Source organism: Stylophora pistillata, chromosome 11, assembly GCF_964205215.1.
Source record: "Stylophora pistillata chromosome 11, jaStyPist1.2, whole genome shotgun sequence".
NCBI classification, from domain to species: domain Eukaryota; kingdom Metazoa; phylum Cnidaria; class Anthozoa; order Scleractinia; family Pocilloporidae; genus Stylophora; species Stylophora pistillata.
In genome coordinates, this window is record NC_142529.1 from 21,759,951 (window position 1) to 21,781,394 (window position 21,444).

Genomic DNA, 21,444 nt, shown 5'->3' on the forward strand with positions numbered 1-21,444 from the left:
TTTAATGATCAAAGTGCGAACAAAACGTGAAAAAAGCCCGAAAACTTGAAGTTTGAGATTTGATTTAACTTGAAGTTTGAGATTTGATTTACTGAAGATCAAAAAATGTACACATGAGATAACAAACCTTGAAGGTTAGTCTTAAGATGTTGAGGTTTAAATTTTGAGAATCACGTAGTTGTATGTGGAGACAATCGTGAGATATTCGATCCGGAGAAAGATGGAAATTTAGATTTTGATCTTATTTTACTTCAACTTCGAAGTAAAATTGCGTTAAGTTTGAGGTGGCCCCCAAGCATCAAATCACTTTAAATAACATCGTCTTTTCGTTCTTTTTACAGTCATGTGGAACACAAGGCTTTAAAAAATGTTCCAGCTTCAGGATTAAGTTGCTCTTACTACAACCACATCAGGACTTTACTCCACATCAGGACTTTAGTCTTGCCTACCTAGTAACCTGCTTAATCAAATAAACCATAACCCTCGGCGAATTATTTTTCGGGAGGATTTGGTGGATTTTCCAAGCCATGCATGACCCAAAACCGTCTTTGGCCATTTTGCTCTCCAAGTCTGTTGTACATGGTAGGTAGGCATGTGTCTTAACAACGGTTATGGTCTTACCTCAATCAACTCCGGTTTTGGCTTATTTTTTACTGTGTTTTTGTGGTAATTTTTACTATTGCCTTTTCGCACTTCATGTGCTAACTAGAGGAAAAACTTTGGTAAAACTTATTTATCACTTGGCCCCCAAGTCCCTCACTATTGTCAGTTAATTGTTCATTCATCTAGCTTTCGGTCTAACTAGTCCATTTACCTCAAAAAAATTCGTGGGCTTTGTCTCATGACTAAAACTAGTGCCGTTTTCTTCATGTTCATGTGTTATTCGAAACAAGTGGCGTCAGCTGTATTCTGTCCTGTTCATTTCAATAGAATGCTTTGCATTGTGAAATGAATGTTGAGTCGAAGTGCACTATGAATTTCAAAGCAGTTGAGTTATATTTCAGTTTGCTGTATGTTTCGTGATCATGAAATTCTTATTTCTTAAGATTGATGATATGAATTAACTTTTATGTTCTCTTCTGTTTAAGGTGATGTCAAGTGACCCATTAATTGGTATTATTAAAAACTGGATCATTGGATATGCAATTTAAGACTTTTTATTGGTTTAGCCATTCTGGTATATGAGCCAATATACCATAATCTCATATCTGTACATGGAAACATCAGGTTTCTTCTTACAAAATAAAGACAAGAAGATTTGTCTAATATCTTGGGAGTGTTTTTTTTTAATAAACCAATTACTCCACTAGTGCTTGTTGGATATGAGATGATTATAGCCAACTCGGCACTACGTGCCTCGTTGGCTATCTATCATCTCATATCCAACGCACGCTCGTGGAATAATAGCTGTTAGTACGTCTGAGCCAGCGATTCAGCGGTCGTTACACGGGAACGAGGCTGATGGGTCAAGACCTTAGATTTTCTAGAGTTTCTTTGTGTCATCATTTATATTTCACAAAAACAGTGCTGAGTTCTCCGAATCTTTTGAAGAAAGGAGATGGTAAGGCATTGTATAGCAGTTGGCTGTGTGAACAGGAGTAACAAGGTTGAATGTAAAGGCCTTTCTTGGCATTCGCTGCCCCTAAATGACTCGAAAAGACTAAAAAAATGGCTGATCAACATACGAAGAACCAACACTCCAAAAACGAAAAGTTCATTTTTGTGTAGCGATCATTTTGCCCCAGAATGTTTTCAAAAGTCTCCTGGAGGCGTAAGGGGAAGGCTGAAGGTAGATGCTGTGCCTACTCTTTTCAGCTTTACAAAAGTTCAGACACAAAGAAAAGCCCCACAACACCGTTCGAATATGGCCACTCAACGTCAAGAAACTGCAGGCTTAAATAGTGACGAAAGTATTGCTAACGCCGTTCCATTAACAGAATCAAATGAAGTGGGACAGTCCATAAAAGAAGCAGACAATAGTCAGGATCAGTCTCTACAATTAATTATCAACGAATTGGAAGGGAAAGTAAAACAATTGGAACACGAACTTAAACAGGAGAGAGAGACAAGAAAGACACTAGAAGAGAAGCTTAATCGAAGTTTGTTTAATATCGACAACATCAAAGAAAACGATAATTTAATGAGATTCTACACTGGCTTCAACAGTTATGCTGTTTTTACTACAGTTCTTAATTTCCTTGGAAGAGAAGCAGCAAAACAGTTAAATTACACTAACACTGAACTAGTGCAGAATCCACCCAAGAGAGAGAAGCAAGGTCCAAGAAGAGCTCTCTCTGTGGAAAATGAATTATTTCTCTTGCTGTGTCGTTACAAAGTTGGTCTTTTAGAGGAGGATGTAGCAGTCAGATTTGGTATTTGCCAAAGTCTTGTGAGCCGAATCATCATTACATGGACAAAGTTCATATATTTTAGATTCTCAGAGCTAGACATTTTCCCAACAAGGGAGGTAATTGAAGCACATAAACCTGAATGCTTCAGGAATAAATACAATGGTACAACAGTGATAATTGATGCAACTGAATTGTACATTGAAACACCAACTAATCCTGAAGCACAGCAGCTCACTTTCTCTACCTATAAAAACGGCAATACTCTGAAGGCCCTAGTTGGAATTACACCAAGTGGTAGTGTTTGTTTTGTGTCTAATCTTTATGGTGGGTCTATCTCTGACAAAGAGATAACTGTGAAATCTAAACTCATGGATAAACTTCAATATGGAGATGAAGTGATGGCTGACAGAGGATTCAATATCCAAGAATTACTAGCAAGTAAAGGGGTTAAAGTAAATGTTCCACCTTATATGAATGAGGCAGGACAATTTACTGAACAAGAAATGCTCAACACAAGAAGAATTGCATCATTGCGAATCCATGTAGAGAGAGCTATCGAGCGCATCAAAAACTATCACATTTTAGATTTTATTCCCATTACTGTCTGCAAGAATGGGCTGGTTGACATGATTTTCTTTAATTGTGCTATGTTCACAAACTTTTTGCCACCTCTGGTGAAATGAATTTTTTTCAGAATCTTTCTTGAGCCATTCATTTGTTTGCTTGTAATTGTCTGGTGTTATAGACAGAATCAATATTTTTTAGGTGGGTGTTTCAATAAGGACAGCACACAATTTATTTACAACTGACAGAGTAATGAGTAAAATATTCATATCACTAGTTGATCTGAAATAATCTATTACTGTTAACAATCAAGATAGATTTAATCTTCTGCAGATGTCATATTTATCTGGCTAATAGAAAAAATGCTCATTGTATCTAAATTGATTCAAATGTTCTACATGTTAGTATTGAAAATCAGTTAATGTCATGCAAAATTAAAGTTGCAAGTTTTGCTGGTTCAAAGAGTATAGTGGAGTCAGTTTCCAACCAGTAAAAGTAATTATTACAATAGAAATTCACTTCTCTGTCAATGAGACAATAATATCCATATTTAAAACGATATATTTCAAAAAACACAACATCAGTAATCATAATTTTGAGATCATGCAAAAGTTAAATAATTTATAGATAGTGATTCCACTGTCATGTCGAGTTCTAACAAAGACTGAAGTACACTGTTACATTAATCTTGATACTTTTCCAAGCCTGGGAAGACCTAAAGTTAACCGTGGATAAGCAAGTTCTACAGCAATATAGTTATCATAAAAACTTTCAAGCTTTGGGATAACTTCTCTTCTAAATTGTAAATTATTTTTGATGCTTATTATGATCATTTCCTTTAGATCTGATATCACCAGATCAGCCCACTGTAAACCAACACAAAATAGTTGTTGTTGAACTTGAAAATGGTATGGGTGATTTGTGTTAATAAGCAGGCCATGAACAGTCCTCTTGCAAATTCCCCTGCTGCAAACTGCTTCTGCCAGTTTTTGTTCCAGGAAAAACTCTCTTGACTTCCACCAAACATTTGTTATCAACTTCACCATCAGGACTTGCACCCAAAAATGGATGTGTAGATGAAATGACAAACCCTAGTTTAGAGACGTTGCACTTGAAGAGGTTTTCATATGACTTGATAATATTAGCTTCATCAGTAAGACCTTGTTTCATGTAATTACTCAGAAAGTTGTCATTGAGATGTAGAATTTCTTTTACAGCCTTAGTGGGGCTCGTGTCTGGTCTCTGAAGTACTCTCTTGCATTTCGATGCAGTAATTCTTGTTTTCCTGTGTTCAAACCACTTTTGACAATCACTTTGATTTTTTGTTGCTCTGCTTATCAATTCTCTTTCTTTTTCTCCTACAAAAAGATTTGACTTAATTCTTTTAGCTTTTGCATGTATTTCTTCCAATGACATTGGTTGTTCCTTTATGGGTGAGACAATTAAACTACTTGGACATAGTGGCTCTTTTGATAAAATAGAGTAAAATCCACAATTTAGACTTTCTCTCGAGATTTCTTGAAGCAAGGTCTGATTTGCCTTCTCTGTACTTGGTTCTCTATAGATGCAAAGTCTTGGATCGTGCAGTGCTTTATTGTGATTTAAATTCTATGTGCCAAAAACTTTTCTACTGAAATCAATGTCGTATACTGAGAGTGCCTCCAGCTTTCGCTTTCGTGGTTGATTCCAAGTCTGCAATCTTTCTGTACAGGTAAGAAATTCTTGACTACGACCAAGTCTAATGTACTCTTCAAGAGCAAAGCATAGAGCTGCCAAATGTTTACATGATGCAAGTGGTGGCTTACCAGCTGGACAAGGATTACAGTTTCCATACATTATATCACCAGAACTGTCTACTGTCATTTGGATCTTATATTTTAGAGTTTTTTTCATCTCAGGTAAGCATTCGCATTGGATAAAATACTTGCCATCCTCATTCGCAACCTTAATATTCTGGACGTGACCATGTCTGAAAAGACCAAAAGCTTTGCAGTTTAAGCTTTTATAGTCTTTATTACTTTCATCGTCTCTTGCACGCCTAGTAATAAAGTAGCTCATCATATTTGCAATAGAAAACTCTGGCAGTTTGTTGCATTTTTTCTATTCGGTCCACGTTGTTGAAGGCAGGAAATTTTGTATATCTTTCCCTGTTGGCTCCTCGTTAGCATTTGCCGAATTTTCCTTTAAGTTCTCGTTCGATTCTCCTGACAGATGCATCCATTTTTCAGTAAAATTCGCGTCCCAGCCATTCTTAATATAGCTTACGACCCTGAAAAACAAAGATGGTTTTAATTACCGTCTAAAACTATCCTCAAAATATCAATGATATTTTAATTATTTTTACGTACCTTTGAACCAGTTCTCGTTTGTTTCCATCCGCAGAAGCACTCCCGTTTTTTGAGGTTCCTACTCGATAGGACAACCATGATCTTAAGACCTGTTTAGTAATGTTTCGGGGACAATTACCATTCAACAACTGTAGTTTCTCTTCAGCCGAAAAAAAAGCATATTTCGGCTGTGATTCCTCGTGGGTTTCCATATCTTTCCTATGATTTAGTTCTTGAAACATTTCTTGACCCAATAGCCTCGTTCCCGTGTGATGACTGCTGAATCGCTGGCTCAGACGTAATAACAGCTATTATAGCCAGAATGGTTGGCAGTGACATTTACTGTGGAAAGCTGTTATTCAAGAATTTGTCATTACTCCCAGAAGCTTACTACTGGTTTAAATTATTAGTCTTTTGTTCTCTGTACACAACTTGACTAGACTAATATGCTAGATGGGAGTTATGTCTACTTTATTTGTAAAATTGGTAAAATTACCAATAAAGTTTTCAGAAGTTCTGTCCAGATTTCACTGAAAATGAATGTGAGGAGTGATCAGTCATATTCCTTAATAGTGTTTAAGCTTCCAGGATGAGAGCTTCCTCACTGATACTATCAGCTGTACAGGTTCTCATCAAATTGTCAGATAACTCTCATAATTTAATAGGTTGAAAAGTAAGGTTGCAGAAGGTGTATGTGATGTTTTTGGGCAGTTTCTGGGCTTTTGTGTAAATCAACCAGAGAGGCATTTTGTCTGCATGTGTTCAGAAAATTTTTGTGTGAAGTGGAAAACTGCTGCTATATGTGAGAAAATTGAAGCAGGAAAATGCGTTGAAAACAATAGTAGAGCGAGTTCTTGAGACAACTTTTCTTGTCATTTTTCCCTCTGTAACTTAGATGGAAGCACCCTAGTCTTAATATGGTTGTGTGGTGTGAAGGGAAGTCACATTGATTGGTTTTCCAAATGCAAAAGGGTGTACAATTGAGTTCAATTTGATTACTCTTTAATAGTTGTTGGTGTGATTGATGTAGATGATCTTTTTTGTGAATGAGACAGGAGGCCAGTCGAAGAGCACAAGGAAAGTAATTTAATCACGTCACTGCTATCTCAATAAATTTAGTACATTTGTAATACCTACTTGCCTTTGAGTGTTTAAGAGCTTAAACTACTAGTGCAGTGTATTTGCAATTTCAGCTAAAAGTAAAAGTTCACGGAAGTTTAGGTTTTGGTTGAAAAGTTTTTTTTAACAAATCACAACTGAATCAATTATTTTCCTAATTAAAAAATATATTTGACTTCATCCATCCTTCCTAGAGCCCAAAAACATAACCCTCAACAGATGAGAATTGCACCATAACTAGAGAGGTGTGTACAAAAAAAGAAAGACCACCCTGTTGCCTAAATGTGAATAAAATCAAATAACATTTTGAGTTTCCAGTTATAATAATAATAGTTAAATGAATCAATTATTTTCCAAATAAAAATTATATTTGACTTCATCCATCCTTCTTACAGCCCAAAAACATCACATACACCTTTTGCAACCTATAAAGTTACGAGAGTTATCTGACAATTTCATAAGAACCTGCACAGCTGATAGTATCAGTGAGGACAAAAACCAAACTTTTTCCCAAGGCTTGTATCCCCTGGGAACAAGACTGAATGAAGTCAAATTAAAATAACAAGGAGAGTTTTGTTTTTTTTTTATGAAAATGGATCATTTGCACCTATTAGATTTAAGAGAAATAAGACTGAAGTCAAAAGGAGACTTTGATACTGCATAGTAAGTGGGTAACGAACACCAACCTGGCTGCTATTTAAAGAAATTTATAGACATTTGCCAGGGGGTTTAGCTGTGACTATTTTACAGGAGATAACTCATGTATGAATCACTCAAGAAATTTATTAGCTCTCATCCTGGAAGCTTAAACACTCTTAAGGAATATGACTGATCACTCACATTCATTTTCAATAAAATCTGGACAAAACTTCTGAAAACTTTGTTAATTTTATTGGTAATTTTACCAATTTTACAAATAAAGTAGACATAACTCCCATCTAGCATATTAGTCTAGGCAAGTTGTGTACAGAGAACAAAAGACATAATCTAAACCAGTAGTAAGCTTCTGGGAATAATGACAAATTCTTGAATAACAGCTTGCCACAGTAAATGTCACAGCCATCCATTCTATCTGTACTACCAATTATTGGGTCACTTCACATTACCTTAAACAGAAGAGAACATAAAAGTTAATTCATATCATCAATCTTAAGAAATAAGAATTTCATGATCAAGACACATACAGCAAAGGGAAATAGAACTCAACTGGTTTGAAATTCATAGTGCACTTCGACTCAACATTCATTTCGCAAGGCAAAGCATTCTACTGAAATGAACAGGACAAAATACAGCTGTTGCCATTCGTTCTGAATAACACATGAACATGAAGAAAACAGCACCAGTTTTACTCATGAGACAAAGCCCACGCATTTTTTTTAGGTTAATAGACTATAAAAAAAAAAATAAAAAAAAAGTCTTTTTATAGGATTACACAATTACTGGTGAACCAGTAGCTTCCATTGTGGTCCTTGCAAACAAATGAAACAAATGGTCTAAATTGAACATAACATCATTAAGAACCCCAACCGGCTGGAGGCAAACCAGTTGGCTATTTACAAGCGTGGCCTTGGATCTGAACTCGGGGCTACTGTGAAACAAATCTAGTGGTCAGGGTGGGACTCAAACCCGGGAGTGGCGGATTACGAGTCCAACACTCTAACCACTCGGCTACACTGCCTCCTTAGGATTAGTTGGACCGAAAGCTAGATAAACAAACAATTAACTGACAATAGTTAGGGACTTGGGGGCCAAGTGATATATAAGTTTTACCAAAGCTTTTCCTCTAGTTAGCACATGAAGCTTGAAAAGGCAATAGTAAAAATTACCACCAAAACACAGTAAAAAATAAGCCAAAACCAGAGTTGATTAAGGTAAGACCATAACTGTTGTTAAGACACATGCCTACCTACCATGTAAAACAGAAAATCCACCAAAACCTCCCGAAAAATAATTCGTCGAGGGTTGTAGTAAGAACAACTTACTCCTGAAGCTGGAACATTTTTTAAAGGCTTGTGGGAAGAGTACCATATAACCCCATACATTAATTATGCATTCAATTCAATCAACTATGTATGCACCCCATTGTTTTTAAGACAATGACTTATTCCCATGGGTTTAGCATATATACATTACTAATAAGTACTTACTGCTTCAATAAAAGAGAAATTGATTGAAAGCAGGTTTATTGTCTCCATTCCATTCTCGCATTCTTCTCCCTTCTCCCCTTTCTTCCCAATTCCCTTCTCCCCTTTGTTCTCAATAGCCTCTCCTTGGTTTTTTTTTTCTTTTCTTTCCTTTTTTTTACCTTCTTGGCAGTTCTGCTGAGCCTTGAACCATCGCTCCTCAGACAACGCGTTATTATCAGACCATTATCAAACCATAGCCTTACCACTATGCTACGCAAACCAGTTAGGGATTTCTCTCCAAAAGCTACTTTTTATTTTACCTTTCAGTAAAAAATTTTTCATAACAATATGTGCATTAATATAATGCACCAAAGGTCCACTTTGCACTAAAGAATGCATTTCTTCTTCTCTACGATTGGCCAAATACCACATAGAAAACAAAATTTATTCATACCTCGTTCTAATAACATCAACGAAAGAAGAAGAAAGAAGAACAACAACAACTCGGAGATGGAGAGACTGAATTTTATTCGACTTTCTCGAATATTATCGGACCACGACTGGTGCATACAGTGGTGTAAGGATCACAACCTGCTTGCGACGTCGGTAAAATGTCCTCGAGCTGGGCGCAGCAATGAACTTAGCTGGAAGCGACGTGCTTTGTCGCGAGACGGGTACGAGTGGCGATGTTTAAAAAAAGGTTGCGATGGAATGGCCTCAATGCGCCGGAATTCACCGGTGCGCACACACAGGGCATCAGAAATACATGGTGGGGAATCAAGCGAGGTTTGCCCCAAACAGGAACATCCAAAGGACTTTTCGATGGCTACCTACAAGAATATATGTGGCGTCAGCACTACGGAAACGATCCCTTTGGAAGCATTATCGAACATATCGTCCAACTTTATGAAGTCCAGAAATACTAGATACAAAGGTTTCTTTGCTTCGCTGTATGCACCGGCCTTCACGAACAATTTTCATCACTAGGACACGAAAGGATAATGAAAGAATCAACCAAAACCACAAGAACAGGTAAGACACAACATTTATTTAAACTTTGCATTGACAAACTTCAAAGCCTGACCGTAGATTTAACGTTATTTTCCGGCCAATTTTACGCTTTAAAAGCGAAACTGAACATTAAATTATATTTCAAAATTAAAAACCTCTGGAAAATGCCTTAGATTTCTCGTTTTGCAAAGCAAAAACGCGCCGAATTTACACTGTTTCAAAAAAGACTTAGAAAAAACTCCAAATTTTGAAAACGAAGACTATTAGTCTCTGCAGAGTTCTATTGTTATCGCTATTGTTTTCATTGAACAAAGACTGAATGCATAATTAATGTATGGGGTTATATGGTACTCTTGCCCCACCTCAACCTTGGGCAAGTAATTCATGGCAGTCTCCATATAGACTCCCTCTTACCCAGTCTCCGTATAGACTCCCTGTTACCCATTCTCCCTGTGTACCCTGTGTACCCTGTGTACCCATGTGTACCCTGTGTACCCTGTGTACCCATGTGTACCCTGTGTACCCATGTGTACCCTGTGTACCCTGTGTACCCATGTGTACCCTGTGTACCCTGTGTACCCATGTGTACCCTGTGTACCCTGTGTACCCATGTGTACCCTGTGTACCCTGTGTACCCATGTGTACCCTGTGTATCCTGTGTACCCATGTGTACCCTGTGTACCCTGTGTACCCATGTGTACCCTGTGTACCCTTGTGTACCCATGTGTATTATCCAATGATCCAGTTTTTAATAAATTCATGTATACCCAAGAATATTCATGTATATACAAAATGGGATTGTGTTTGGCCAGAGAGCTTCCATTGATTCCAACTGATGTTTGCCAGGTTTCCTGTATACATGGTATACAGGGTACACTTGGGTATACATGAATATTCTTGGGTATACATGAATTTATTGAAAACTGGATCATTGGATAATGCAATTCAAGACTTTTTATTGGCTTAGCCATTATGGTATATCAGCCAATATACCATGATCTACAAATATGGTAAGCGTACGCGTCAGCTTAAAATCAAAAGGGAGCTAAAAAATCCAGTTTCCTCTCACAAAATAATAATTTCTTGGGGGCGTTTTTAATAAAACAATTATTCCACTCGCGCTTGTTGGATATGGGATGATTATAGCCAACTCGGCGCTACGCGCCTCGTTGGCTATCTATCATCTCATATGCAACGCGCGCTGGTGTAAAAATTGTTAAATACAGGGTATACAGGGTACACAAGGTAGACAGGGTATACGAAGTATACAAGGATATACATGATATACATGGGTACAAAGTGTATAATGGGTAGACAGGGTACACAGGGTACACTGGGTACACAGGATACACAGGCTACACATAGGAACACAGGATACACAGGGTACACATGGGTACACAGGGTACACAGGGTACACATGGGTACACAGGGTACACAGGGTACACATGGGTACACAGGGTACACATGGGTACACAGGATACACAGGGTACACATGGGTACACAGGGTACACAGGGTACACATGGGTACACAGGGTACACAGGGTACACAGGGTACACAGGGTACACATGGGTACACAGGGAACACAGGGTACACAGGGAACACAGGGTACACAGGGTACACAGGGTACACAGGGAACACAGGGTACACAGGGAACACAGGGAACACAGGGAACACAGGGAACACAGGGTACACAGGGTACACAGGGTACACAGGGTACACAGGGTACACAGGGTACACAGGGTACACAGGGTACACAGGGTACACAGGGTACACAGGGTACACAGGGAGAATGGGTAACAGGGAGTCTATACGGAGACTGGGTAAGAGGGAGTCTATATGGAGACTGCCATGAATTACTTGCCCAACCTTGAGGCAATTTTACTTCGAAGTTGAAGTAAAATAGGATCAAAATCTAAATTTCCATCTTTCCTCGGATCAAATATCTCACGATCGTCTCCACATACAACTTTGTGATTCACAATAATAAAAAATCAACATCTTAAGACTAACCTTCAAGGTTTCTTGTCTCATGTGTACATTTTGATCTTCAGTAAATCAAATCTCAAACTTCAAGTTTTCGGGTTTTTCGCGTTTTGTTCGCACTTTGATCATTAAAATATCCTCAACTGAAGAGCCAGCAAACACCACGAGTATCCACAGAGTTAGAAATGTCGGTGAACTTATCATACTCCTTCATCCATCTTCAAACAATATTACAAAAAGGTGGCGATCGTCCAGTTGAAACCTCGCAGAAATGCGTCGAAAACTTCACCAATGGCGCCGAACGCGAAAAACCAATTCATTGGCGCATGCGCAAACATAATGCCTCTCTGTTCCTTCAGGGTGAAACGAATGCACGATGTTTTGATTGAGGTGGGGAATAGGGTATTTCCCCGAAATGTCGAAATAGGAAGTCGTAATGCTGAAAACATACCAAGAAATCAACGCCCTGATTACTAAGGTATATTACTAATGTAGGTTGTTCCATTCCTCACATGAGCTGGGCAGACTGATGCGGATCCAAAGACTGGAAGTGTGGAAACCTCTGCAAACTTACCGGTGAAGAAAAGTAAAAGGTATGCATTATAAAAGTTTTAAGGTCGGCACACACGAGGGGACAAGTCCCTGCGACTAGTCCGTGCGACTAGTCCCGGCGAAAAGTCTTTGAAGGGTTTACACGAGGGGACCGGTAGCAGGGACTATTCCCTTAAGGTGTTCATACGAGGGCACTCAATTGCACAAGAACATAGGAAAATTAAGAGGCAAAAGATGTTTCTTAGTCTGGGGCGTTACACGAAAACAATTAACATTTGGTAACTTTTCATTGTAGCACTATTAAACATCAGCGCAAACGAACTACACTTATTTAGTCGGATTATTCATGCTTTTACGTGTTCCGTTTTTGTTTTTTTTATTTTATTTTTAACAGACACAGTCAAATAGGGTAAAAATTCCATCAAAACGGCTCCAAGACATCTGTATATGTTTACAAAACTAGAAATAGTTTTTTATTCTTCAGTTGTAGAAATCTAGAAGTCAGGGAAAATTCATCATTAGAAACTGCAATGTTTACAAATACCGGAAGTCATGCATCATACTGACCCGTGATTGGCTTATTTGCCGTTTAGTCGCAGGGACTGGTCGCACAAACAGTTCTCACGAAGGGACAAACATTTGTTTCATGCGACAAGTCCCTGCGACTGGTCGCAGGGACCGAATTTTGGTCCCTGCGACCACAGAAATGTGTAGTTCACACGAAGGGAATAGTCGCATGAAACTAGTCGGTGGGACTAGTCGCAGGGACTAGTCCCCTTGTGTGTGCCGACCTTAAGAGCTCTGAATCTCTTGTGATTCCCCTTTCAAAGTTTTTTTTTTTTTTTTTTTTTTTTTAATTAAAATCTCTTTTCCTGAAAGAAATTAAGTTGAAACTGATGTCAAAATTTTGATAGTTATCAGTTTGGTCTTCACAATTCTTGCCTGTCCACTGGCACTAACTCTCGATTTGGTTCAACTCACTTTTTCCTGGCTTGATTTCATAGCTCAAACCTCAGAAAAACTTCGACCTGTATTCCAGCGCATAGTATTGTCATTTAACTACATAAAATCAATCATGTTTGGTGTTTTAAACAGTGCAAAATAATTTGGATTTGTTTGTACTTAGAGTGTTTAGCTAGCAAAGATTTAGGGAACTACTCCTCTATCTGCTCCTTATATTTCCATTGCTTGAATTAGTTTCTCCACTGCACATCCGCTAACGATCTGAGAGCAGTCAACCCTGCCTATGAAACTGGATCATATTCACCTGGTAGTCGTTTTCTGAGACATTCTTTTTCGTATGATGCACAATCCTCGCAGTAGAGAGTGCTATTTATGCAATAGTGAAAATCAGACCTGAAAAAAAAAATCAGGCCTGAACGGGATTCGAACCACTGACCTCTGCGATACTAGTGCAGCGCTCTACCAATTGAGCTAACAAGCCAACTGGGAGCAGGCCGTTAAGTTGATTCGTAATAAACCTGTGATATGGACTTCATACATTCATCGTAACATTCTTTTTCACAGCCATTATCACAGAAGGCTAGACAACGACTGATGTTAAATGAAACCTATGTCTTCAGAATAAAAACTATCATTATGATCATAGTAAAATCCATTTATTTCAATCAATTTACATCGTTACAAGTTCATGTTTATGCGCTGTACCGGTAGTTTCTTTAGGGAGCCATTGCTTTTCCTGAGTCTTTTTGGGTGGAGGAATGTCAGGGGAAAACTGTTAGACCTCAAACAAACCAGAACAGCCAAAATTAATCAGCAGAATAACAGCTTAATTAGCACCTCTTTGCAAGGCATCTTTATGGTCTAATAAATTCATTGTTCATAAGAAAGTAATTATAAGGCTTTACAATGAATTATCTCCTACTCTGTTATTTCAACCTCATTAACCAATTACACTATTCCTGCAATAGATAACCAAGTTTGAAAAAATCATGTCAACCAGGAGTTACAAGGGCATTGAGAATTTAATAGTTGTAGCTCTGATTCTAGTCTTGATTATAGTACCACATGTGGATATTGATATGTATTTTAAGCAGCTTGAGAATTGTTAAAAAAAAAAACAGTAACATCAGAAGCAATATTTGAACTACCATCATATAATAATCAGTTCTTTTTAAGACCATGGATAGAGGGTTTCCCAGCTTGAAAGCCCTCACTTACCAGATCACTACTTCAAGGTCTTTTCCAAGGGGACTTCACTATCCTTTTGAGCATTAAAACGAGGGCTAAAATAGCTCAGCTCAAATTCCAAGTTTAACCACATCCACAATTCTAAGGGCAATTATTTTTTTTAATCAAAGTCTGTGGGTTGTACTTGATTAATAGTGTCAGTAATTGTAAAAAACTATAAGAAATATATTGACCATTAGACCAAGCTAGAGTTCTTTGATCAGAATTAGTACTCTTACTTAGAGTTCTTGGATTATATAAGTCCTATATGTATCAAATGCACAGATTTGAACATTAAAAATTGTTTATTGTTTTATCTTGAAGGAACTCAATGGTTATTGCTAATTCTGAGCTATAGTAATCTTCAATTGAGTTAAAAAACAACAATGGCTTGTGAGGAAGGATTTGAAGTTATAAATATGGTGCCAGAGGAACTACCAGTTACCTTGGAAAATGGTGTCGTGATAGTTGACTTGACATCATATGATCCAGTAACCCAAGAAGAGTTTCCTCAATTCTCAAGTGTTAAGGATCTTCAAGACTTGAGATTCTTCTCCAATTACCTTAAGCAAATTCCTGAACAGTTTTTTGAGATCAATCAAGAGCTTAAATCTCTGTTTATGTGTTGTAGCACCATCAAACCTGACAATGGCCTTTCACAATTGCCAACACGTTTTAACTGCTTTTCTCACCTGGAAGAGCTTCATTTGGTTGGAAATCACTTTGAGGGATTCCCTTTACCTATTTGTAACCTTGGTAATGTCAAGACACTGTATATGGATAACTGTACTCTCACAAAGATTCCCAAAGAAATTGAGAACATGTCAAGTCTTGTTATGGTGGACTTCAGCTACAACAGTTTTGGGAGTCCTGACAGTTTACCAAAAGAATTTTTCCATTTACCAAATGTCAAGGATTTATACTTAATAGACTGTCAGTTGAATGAGCTTCCCTCAGATATTGAAGGATTAAGGAACCTAGAAGGCTTAAGAATTGGAAAGAATCACCTTACCAAGCTTCCAGATGAACTATTTGATTTGCCTAAACTCAGCAAACTCAGTGTTGAAGGAAACAGGATATCAGAGTTATCCCCAAACATTGGCCAGCTTCAGTCTTTGAAGCTTCTCTTGATTATGGAGAACAAGCTGACCACTTTGCCAGAAGAAGTAAAAAATTTATCAAACTGCATCCATATCAATTTATTTGATAACAAACTAACATGTCTTCCGCGCTCTATTACTGAAATGCCAAAGCTGGAATCTTTAATAGTGGATGGGAACAACAATCTTCGCCGTCCACCTCTGGATGTCTGCTCTTGCGGCCTTGATAGCATTAAGGGCTATTTTGAATCCTTAGATGCTCAGGATGTCAATACAATGACTGTTAATTCACCACGTCTGAAGGTTGTCCTTTTGGGAGAATCAGGGGCAGGAAAGTCGAGTCTTGCTCATGCTCTTGTTCATGCAAAAGCACTTCAGCACCCAGATAATGAAGCACACAGTACAGTGGGAGTGGATTTCTTCACCTGGCGACCACATCCTAATGTCATAGAATTTCATATTGTGGATTGTGCAGGGCAGAGGCGATATCAGTTGACAAATCCATTTTTTCTGTCTACAGGTAAAGATACTTGCTGTCCATTATTTTAAGTTTTAGATATTATTCATCCTGAGAAAGGTTTCAGTCTTTATTTTCACCACTGCCTATTAGTGCCATAAAAACTTGTGGATAAGCCGCATCTTTTTTCCAAAAATTGTCACTAGAAATTGGTGGTGCAGCTTATTTGTGGGAACATTTGAAAAAGGTGTCGTGAATGTTGACGCCAATCCGATCTAATGCCTGGTAACTAAGCTTTGAATGTTCCACTCACATTCTTGTTGTAATGCAAAAATCTATGGAGAAACTGTGTTGAATGAAGAAATTCCTCTCAACAAATACCAGATAAGATCAATCATATGTAAAAGTTGGTAGAAACAATGTTAATTATATTAAAGTGCTAAAATTGTGGGTAAGACTTTGAAGTATTTTCTGTTACAATGTTAATGGTGAGTTTAAGTTCTATGAACAGTGGATGAAGAAGACTTCTTAAGACTCAACTTTGGATTTCTTTTGATTTCTTTCAAAAAACTTTTTTTTCCAAAATTTGAGCTGCTAAATTCAGGGTGCGGCTTATCTCTGGGTTTTGATGGTAATTAGTGTTCCTTACTGTGAAGATCACTCTCCTATTCTTTTTTTAATCTGTTGTTTACATAATTATATGATTTTAGATTATTCACAGTCATTCATTTCTCACTTTATTTATGGGTTTATTTTGAACCAAAAAAATGACAAGCTTCCAATTGGCTCATTAGCTCATTTGATAGAGTACTGCATTGGTATTGCAGAGGTCATGCAGAGGTCATGGGTTCAACTCTCATACAAGCTTGAATTTTTTCAGGCATTATTACTATAAGTAGTTTTTCATTAGTGCAACAATCACTCTCCTGTTCAGAAAAGTACTGTCAGTATCAATAACAATATTGTTGCATTCCAATATGATGAAAGATTACAACCTCAACAAGACAGGATATTTTGTTTAGTGCCAGAATGTATCTATGAGTAACTTGAAGACAACAAATTTAATGACTTTTCATGTATTTCTTTTCACTACTGTTTTAGAGGCCCTATACATCTTGGTTGTGGATCTCTTCAACTATGAACCAACTGAAAGCTGTTTTCAGAAGACTGTAGGTGATTGGCTGGATCTAGTCACATTACGCATCTTGAAGCCGAGGATAATGATTGTGCCAACTCATTTGGATAGGTTTGACCCAGGTGATACCAGCACTGTGATTAGCCATTGTAAAAACATCTTGGAGCGAGTGCAAGATTACTGCAAAGGCCAAAAAGCTCAGATTGAGTATGAAATATCAGAAAAAAAGAGGAAAGGCCTCAAAAATCCTGTGAAGGGAGGATCAGACCCAGAGTGGAGGAGGGACAACCCTCCAATTATTTCTTCTGTTCTGCATCAGTATAGTGCTTTGCAGGTAAATTGTTCTCACGATTTAACATTCATCCCCAAGAACATGTTGAGTGTTTGAGTGGACATTAGATCAGCTAACAAACCACATTACATTCTGGAACATAAGTGAGATGTTTTCCAAACCCTTACCAGTTTAGTCAAATGAAATTTTGATTTGATTTAACATTTATAGCATCTTAGTCATTGAATCAGATGTTTTTACACATTTTGTATGTGTGCTAATGCCCCCCCCCCCCCTTTGATATCTAAGAGTGACTAACATCTAATTTCACCTTATAGCATTAGGCCTCAATCAAATATCAGGGTCACAAGGATAAAGGCAATGATCATTAAATGGGCTATTCCACGTGAAACATGAAAATTTGACAGATTTTCAAATTCAAAATATGAGAGCCAAAATTACTTTTAATGAAAGCTTATATTTAGTTCTATAAGAATCCAAATCTAGATTGGCAGTAGTGGCTATGCCCAGGGTGTGAGACGCCATTGTTTTTGAGGGTTTTTATTAACCGAATAAGCCATTTTACATACCAATATCTAAATTGCTATATCTCAAAGAAATTGACTGCTATGAATCAGATTTTGAGATCTTAACTACTCACTAGGATGGGCCTTTCAATGCCAAAAGAAAAAAATTCTCAAACATTTAATGCCTCAGACGTACAAAGACAAAAAAAGTGTTGCGGAGTGACCTTCAGGGTATGATTCAGAGTAACATTTATTTAATTTCTATGTAGGTTCTCAACTGTTTCAGGTCTTATTTATGTTGCTCTTATATATGATAATTTTGACACCCCAGCTTGCTCAAACTTGTCAACTATTTAAGAGATATTGGGTTGCGGACGTGACCGTTGTGGACATGACATATTTTTAAAAACCCAGAAAACCTCATAAAATTTTCAAACATGAGAAGATATGTTGATATTTAGTGACAGCAAATGATAATCATAGACATATTATGATATATGTAAGGCTATCACTTTTTTTACAATTTTCCAAAAGTCAATATAAAATAATGCCCTTTGACGTACAAAATGACCTAGATCATCAAAGTTTTTATATATTATTTGTTATTTATTTCCCAATTTACAGATGAAAGCAATAAAAACAGCATTTTTACTTCAGTGGCATTACTCTGAAAGTTATTAGTGGTGAATGAAAAGCTCTTTCCTGAACATCCCCAAAATGACACATCTGCAACAAATTTTGGTCACGTCCGCAACACAACATTTTTATTTCTTATATATATTATTTGTTATTGATTTCCCAATTTACAGATGAAAGTAATAAAAACAGCATTTTTACTTCAGTGGCATTACTCTGAAAGTTATTAGTAGTGAATGAAAAGCTCTTTCCTGAACATCCCCAAAATGTCACGTCCGCAACAAATTTTGGTCACGTCTGCAACACAACATTTTTGTTAATAAATCCATGATGACAAGTAATTTCTATAATATCTTTTCAGATTTATGAAGGCTCAAGCACAATTACTATTGCATTTAGTTAGTGTATGCAGTTTTTTTTTTAAGGCTTTCAATTCACAGGAAATTTGAACTAACCAAAAGCAATTCAAATCAATGGTTGTTTTAGCAGTCACATCCGCAACACACATTGAAAAATTATCATCTCTGGATCTCTAAGAGATAGTCAAAATGTTTTCTGGCAAAATAAAAGTTACTTCAGCCCTGGGTAATTTTATGACATGACTCATTTCGATTCAAATAGTTTGGATCTGGCTTTAGGAGACATTTAATACTCAAATTTTGCCTCTAAATGTCATGTCCGCAATGTGGAATTGACCAAATAAAGAAGCTCTTGGTTGAAAGTGCTACATATAGGTTCAGATAGTGCTCAGTGAAAATCTCATTTCAATGCACCTCTTGATCATTATCACCTGAAATGACTGAAGGTAAAGTTCATGTATTTGTTTAAGCAGGTTGATTAATTGGCAGCTGTAATAGCTGATGTGGACCTGCTGTCCTAACCCACCCATCCCACCCCAGGGGAGGAAATCCATCACACAGTAATCTCGTGTGTGGGAAATGAACGTCTCCTGCCCCAACCCTGCTGGAGACGGACCTCCATTTATTCGTCCCTATCCGAGAAGACTAGAATATCTAACCATTTCTTGATGTTATAAAAAGGTAGCAAATTCTTCTCAATTATTTTAAGACCTTGAGTGTTGGTCCGGCCGGGGCTCGAACCCTCGACCTCCCGCACTACAGTCCAGTGCTCTATCCATTGAGCTAACCGGGAGGCGGTTATGACTGGGTATGTTACCTAAACCCCATATTTTGGTTTCTCTCCAATTGATAAAAGCCAACACTTTGTAAGCTAGATTACCATGGGGGTAAATAATGCATATTGGGTTTGAAAATGGGGGTTATAATTTTGATCAATTATTTTTGAGAATAGTATGTTTTACTTTGATAGTGCCTTCTGCAGGAGTCACCTCCGACTGAGCCAGTTTGCAACACAAGTTACATTGCCATGGTACCTGTCAGTAATGTCAGTGAGCTAACTGGGATAGTAGCATTACAAAAAGAAATCATCCGTATTGCTGAAAATAGAGAACTCTTTCCATCTGTTGGCATAGATCTACCTGAAGAGTGGGTCAAACTTGAGATGGCATTGAGGAGGTGTAAAGAAAATGATCAGGTTCAAATTTTAGTTTATTCGCTGTTAAAAATTGTTACATGAACAGCTAGTTAAACCTATCAATGATTCTTCTTAATGTGGTGGGCTGTGTGGTGGGCTGTAATAAAAGTGGTATGAAAAAAGGACAAGGTTTTATTCATTTGAGTTTTGCTGGAAGAATGGACAATATTTTCCATAAATACCTTTCATTGCAAGCAAACCTAAGTTGGCCAATTTTGTTTGTTATTTCTGTATAGAGCACTGTATTCTGGTTTTTGTCAAAAGTGTTGTTTTTTATCCCACATTATACAGGTTATGCTTAAGGGAAAAATGCTATCTTAGTTTGCAATCTAATAGAGATTTTAAATCACATTTATTCATTTTATTAATTAGGTAGTGCACCGACTTCCTTTGGTAAAGCATCAACGAAAACTCTTTGTGGTCAATTATTGTTGAATGTTGTTTAACTTTTGGTTTGACTCTTAAAAAATTTGCAGGTTCGTTGTATGTCTTATGCAGATTTTGAAGAGTTTGCCAAAGAACATACTGGTCTCTCTGGGAGGGGATTGCACTCAGCAGTAACATATCTGGATTCTATTGGAGAGTTGCATTATTACAATGACATTCCTTCTTTGTACAATAATGTGTTCATTGATCTTCAATGGCTGGCAAAATTGGTTAAGCGCCTTTTCCGACATGATCTGCAGGAGACACTGAGCTTTGATGAAAGCTTTCAACAGTTTGGAATGATTCGTGGGTTCTTTGATGAACTCAAGACAAAACTTTTGCAGGAAGCATTGTTGTCAAAGGCTCTGTTGAGGTAACTATTTAAGTGCTAAAAAAAAGGGAAAAAATGAACTGTTCTCATTCTCACTAAATTTCAGTTCTATTTTTGGCAAAATGTTAAGAGCATGGGAAGGGAAGGAAAAGCCTACTGTTAAGAAAATAAATCATATTAGATGGTCTGATATGCTTTGCTCCCTGTCATGCTATAATAACAAATTTGCAGGATGAAGGATTAAATGTGAATAAACAATATTAGAGGGGGAGAAGGAAAAGGGAATGCCCTAACTGGACTGTCAATAACTATCTTAAGTCATTGTATGTAATAGTGTAGGCTGCATATACTTTGAGTTTTGGCATTTTTATGTATTATTCATATAGTTCATTTTACAACCTTGCCAGCTTAAAAAAAAAAAATCACAATTGATATCTTTTGTCTGGTTTTTAGATGTCTCTGGGCAGAGATTGAACTAGAGGAAGCCATGTTTCTCCAGATGGTTGAACTTCTTCATCATCTTGGTCTTGCATATCGTCTACCCTCAGATGATGCTGACAACTTTAATCTTTTTGTTCCTTGGTTTTTGACTGACTATTCCAGTACAGTTGAAGCTCTGTCTGAAAGCATGACTGATGATCAGGTGAGTCGCCTTGACTTTTTGTTTGAATTAAAAGTAATTGTTCACTAAGTTAAAGTGCTGGAAGAATAACCGCCTCCCGGTTAGCTCAATGGATAGAGCGCTGGACTGTTGTGCGGGAGGTCAAGGGTTCGAGCCCCAGT

The 21,444-nt window shown here is 37.4% G+C and overlaps 3 protein-coding genes and 1 long non-coding RNA gene across 10 annotated transcripts in view; 2 read left to right on the forward strand and 2 right to left on the reverse strand.

Annotated features, from left to right (window-relative positions):
• The first annotated feature begins 1,448 nt into the window (after positions 1-1,448).
• LOC148720597 (uncharacterized) lies at positions 1,449-4,376 on the forward strand. Its single transcript, XM_088739843.1, has one exon. The coding sequence runs from the start codon at positions 1,559-1,561 to the stop codon at positions 3,032-3,034; it is 1,476 nt and encodes a 491-aa protein (XP_088595969.1). The 5' UTR covers positions 1,449-1,558; the 3' UTR covers positions 3,035-4,376.
• Positions 3,459-5,567, reverse strand: LOC148720598 (uncharacterized). Its single transcript, XM_088739847.1, has 2 exons — positions 5,264-5,567; positions 3,459-5,184 (listed from the first exon to the last, which is right to left on the reverse strand). Exons 1-2 carry the CDS (start codon positions 5,482-5,484, stop codon positions 5,016-5,018), a joined length of 390 nt encoding a protein of 129 aa, XP_088595973.1. The 5' UTR covers positions 5,485-5,567; the 3' UTR covers positions 3,459-5,015.
• A 1,663-nt stretch (positions 5,568-7,230) lies between these two features.
• On the reverse strand, positions 7,231-11,827 carry LOC148720599 (uncharacterized). Its single transcript, XR_015993581.1, has 2 exons — positions 11,510-11,827; positions 7,231-7,467 (listed from the first exon to the last, which is right to left on the reverse strand). It is a non-coding gene; the product is annotated as an uncharacterized LOC148720599 (long non-coding RNA).
• An 86-nt stretch (positions 11,828-11,913) lies between these two features.
• The window catches only part of LOC148720600 (uncharacterized), a 37,416-nt gene continuing 27,885 nt past the window's right edge, over positions 11,914-21,444 (forward strand). For 6 of the 7 annotated variants that reach the window (XR_015993573.1, XR_015993572.1, XR_015993570.1 and 3 more), the window contains exons 1-6: positions 11,914-12,075; positions 14,549-15,844; positions 16,883-17,250; positions 19,680-19,904; positions 20,381-20,703; positions 21,115-21,304. Coding sequence is in view for 3 of the 7 variants with exons in the window: in XM_088739840.1 (XP_088595966.1) it covers positions 14,611-15,844; positions 16,883-17,250; positions 19,680-19,904; positions 20,381-20,703; positions 21,115-21,304 (2,340 nt within the window). In the remaining 4 variants the exon portion in view is untranslated. The remainder of the gene's footprint in view (positions 12,076-14,548; positions 15,845-16,882; positions 17,251-19,679; positions 19,905-20,380; positions 20,704-21,114; positions 21,305-21,444) is intronic. The other variant, XM_088739842.1, reaches the window with a different exon arrangement.